The 3735-nt window shown below is 34.4% G+C and overlaps 1 protein-coding gene across 1 annotated transcript; it reads right to left on the minus strand.

Moving 5' to 3' along the window:
* Nucleotides 1-476: 476 nt before the first annotated feature.
* LOC143254087 (uncharacterized) lies at nt 477-3301 on the minus strand. The gene is made up of 2 exons (XM_076508843.1): nt 3145-3301; nt 477-1915 (listed from the first exon to the last, which is right to left on the minus strand). Exons 1-2 carry the CDS (start codon nt 3154-3156, stop codon nt 1106-1108), a joined length of 822 nt encoding a protein of 273 aa, XP_076364958.1. The 5' UTR covers nt 3157-3301; the 3' UTR covers nt 477-1105.
* Between the last annotated feature and the right edge of the window lie 434 nt (nt 3302-3735).

Genomic DNA, 3735 nt, shown 5'->3' on the forward strand with positions numbered 1-3735 from the left:
TCACTGAATGCTTCGTTTAAGCGAGTAATCCTAAAGAACCCGTCCTACAGCGAAAACCATTACAACAGTACTTTTCTCATCTTAATTTAGGTTACTATATGGGGAAGTAAAACAGACTCAAAAAACCCATCAGTATATTATACACTTCATCATTACAAGAGGCCTAATCGTATTTCTTTGGTTTGCTGACTCAAACTTGTGTTCATTAGCCTTGAATAGGCGAAATTGCAGTCCACAGCAGAGTGTACAGCGAAACAAAGAACGTATTATGCCTCACAGCACTAATTCTGCTCTCAGTTTCACCATAGGTTAAAAGAAATCTTTAATATATACGTGTGTGTGTATGTGAAATTGAAATTTAATTAAATAAAAATATCCTAATATTAATGTAACAATTTTCTACAAAGGAAAGTAATATGCTGATAAAGATAGTCTTGGAAGTGATTGTAATAATGAAAAAACAATTGGGTCTTAAATTAGTTGAAAAGCTCAAATATTTTTTTTTAATTTTCAACAAGTAAAACATTGCTAACTCTTACAGGTTTTATTATATATCTACCACTGTATAAAATTCATCATAACATTTGCTAGGGGGCGATACTTGAAAATTCTGACTGGAGTTGACACCTGAGAGCATTTAGCAAATATTACCAACTTAAGCAAATGAAATTAAAAAGAGGCGACAGAAAGCTTTATAAAGTAGCTGACTTTGATTTAAGGTTGAATTTCTTGGTTTATTTTTTCAGTATATAGTTGAGATATCCATACTGGTAAGTTTTAACAACTGTTGTGTATTTTTCAGGCGATAAGCAACATATTACGCCTAATCAGTAAGCTCGAAAAACTCCTGGTAAATTCTCGCTTAAGATTGAAATGACAAAGTATCAAAAGCATTATTTTTAGTCCAGAACAAAATACTTTCAACTTGAAAAGTTTCAACAAACAGACGTTTGTAGTTCAACATGTGACATTAACATCGGAATGTAACAGTTCTTTTGAAATTTGAGATCCGAAAAATGTAATGTTTCCAGCACGTGTGCACGTGAACCACGCTTTAATATTTGTGAAACAGGAAAAGTTTGTGGACATTAAGAAGTAAAGGGAACTAAGACTGGCGCGTTCCAATGTTATAAGCGAGAGTAGATGGATCAAAAACAGGCCTGTTATTGTTCCCTGCTCCCCTGTATTGAGCTGGAGCTTGCTGTGGGGGAGCACCTCTATACTGAGCCTGTGGGGAACGCCTACTATACTGTTCTTGTGGTGGAGGCCCACCATATTGCTGTTGTGGTGGAGGTCTACCATACTGCTGTTGTGGTGGAGGTCTACTATACTGCTGTTGTGGTGGAGGCCTACCATACTGCTGTTGTGGTGGAGGCCTATAATGTGGTTGTGGAGCAGCGTGGCGAGCTAACTGCTGTTGGGGTACTTCTTCAGGAGCAGAATCCGTGTCCTTAGGAATGCCCTCTGGATCAAGGTCGCCTATAGCCTTAAAACCTTGTTTGTCAGCTCTATATCTGACAATTCTTTTTTTGCCATCAGCGTCGACATAACCGTAGGCTCCCTCAACAGTGCCATCTGGAAGGCGTTTCTCCTTTCGGAAGCTCTGGCCTAAAGGACCTCTGCCCGTGTCATACCCGAAGTCATAGTCGCCTTCTAGTTTTGTCCCAATTTTCACAAAATGTACCGGGGCTGGCGGGTGGTAATTTTGAGGCCTTTGTGTTGGCTGAGGTTGTACTGGAAGTTGTTGAGGAGCCCGTTGTACTTGATTAACTGGAGCCCGTTGTACTTGATTAGCTCGAGCTCGTTGTAAAGCTAGGGCTTCTTGTTGTTCCTGCTTGAGGTACGAAGCAAGTAGGCTTCCTCCTTCTTCTTGGGAATAGGAGAGCTGGATCAGGCAAAGAGAAGCTAGAAAAACCTGAGAAGCAAAACATTTTACGAAAGTTAAAAAAAACAGGTTGAATGATTCGATATTTGATGTCAACATTGAAAGTCAGGTATGACCAAAATTTGTTTTATTCTGTTTATTTTGTATAAACAGAAGTTTCAATTATGTATTTTATGAGTGGAGAAGAGTATATGTTAGGATATATGTTTAATTTGACATTTAAAAAAATCGAATAAAATAACTGTTGTTTTACTTTTGAATAAATGGCCTTTTTCCATTTGAATTGAATATTAGACTAATAGTTCATTCTTATTTTACTAATGAGAATTTCTGAAAATTATTCCAAACTGCTAAGCACTCTCTTTGTATTTAAAACCAAACACTGGATTAGAATATTATGATTGATTTTTTTTTCTGTCTGCTTTCATGAAGTTTCAGTCTTTTTTGAGTCTCTCCAGTTAAGAAACTTACTACACTCATTAAGAAATTGTTAAAAAATAGTTCATGGGTCCTTTCTCTTAGTTACAGTGGTTTTATACACAAAGATTAAAAGTACTTTTAGTTAAATATGATATGAACAAAAAGTATTATTTCCGCATATAATTATATGATTCTAAAACAAAGATCATTTTTCTTAACTTAAAAAGTCTAGATGCGTTTTTAAGATATGTTTTTATTACAACATATCTCTTAATATCAAAGTTATCAGTTCTAAACAAGAAGTGGGGTAAAGTTAGTAACTATAAATTGGATAAAATTACAATATTAGGATTTCAGACTTATCTACAATAATAGTTGTTTGTCTTGAAAATACGCGCGCATCTTACTTAGTGCACAGGAATCCATACTTAAATTCAACAAAAGTAAACAAAAAGTGGATGTAAATATACTTAGTAGACATTTTGTACAACAACATGCGTATTAAAACCTTATCAGTTTTTAAAAAGACCTAACGCTAGGTCGTAGAATAACGTTAGGTTTATTTATTAATATTATTATGTACTGTAAAGTTCATTCGTAATCAACTAAAGCTAAAACATACAAACAAATTACAATGTTATCTTTTTATTGAATGTCGGCCTATTTAATAAACGCTTATCAAATGTTAGGCCTAAGACAAATATCAGTGTCTGCCATTAGGATTATTTCATATTATTATAGAAAACCTTTATTTAAGGAAGTACTGTTGCAATAAAGATACAAAATTGGCCGAAAATGTATTGTATTCTGATAGTTTAGTAATAGAACTCAAAACTTACCAAGCAGTTCATGGTCAGTGAAATAGCCTATTAGCAGGTCAGTAGCAAATAATTCTAACTACAGTTAGAGTGAAGTTGTATTCCTCACTGATTATCTTATATTTTTGTCATGTCTTATATAGATGGGATTATCAAAACAAGTGCCACGCCCTTTGTTGTCTCTTGCTAGGACCGTTAGGCCTATAAACTTGTCACACATTTGTAATTGGCTGTATTTCGAAGTCTTCTCTAAACGCTAACAACCTTCATATAAAGTGACTTCCATCTCCAAATCTAAAAAAATAAAAAAAACAGTATTCTTTGTTAAACGTGACAACCTTGGAAGGACACACCCTGTTAAAAATACAGACTACCTGCGAACGTTGAAGTAATTTTCATCAATTGTTTTCTAAAGTTACACACATTAAAACGGTCATATGGATGATTTTTATCACAAAGGAAGAAAAAAAACACTTTGCGACAGTTATAATATGACCATTAGTTGGTCAACTCAGAATTTATTTTAAAGTTTTTGACGTTAACCACCTACACTACGATATTTGTGTTCTTGAAGGAACACTCAGAAAAAAATTATACTTTTAAAGGCTATTC

Source organism: Tachypleus tridentatus, chromosome 6 (assembly GCF_004210375.1).
Source record: "Tachypleus tridentatus isolate NWPU-2018 chromosome 6, ASM421037v1, whole genome shotgun sequence".
NCBI lineage: Eukaryota > Metazoa > Arthropoda > Merostomata > Xiphosura > Limulidae > Tachypleus > Tachypleus tridentatus.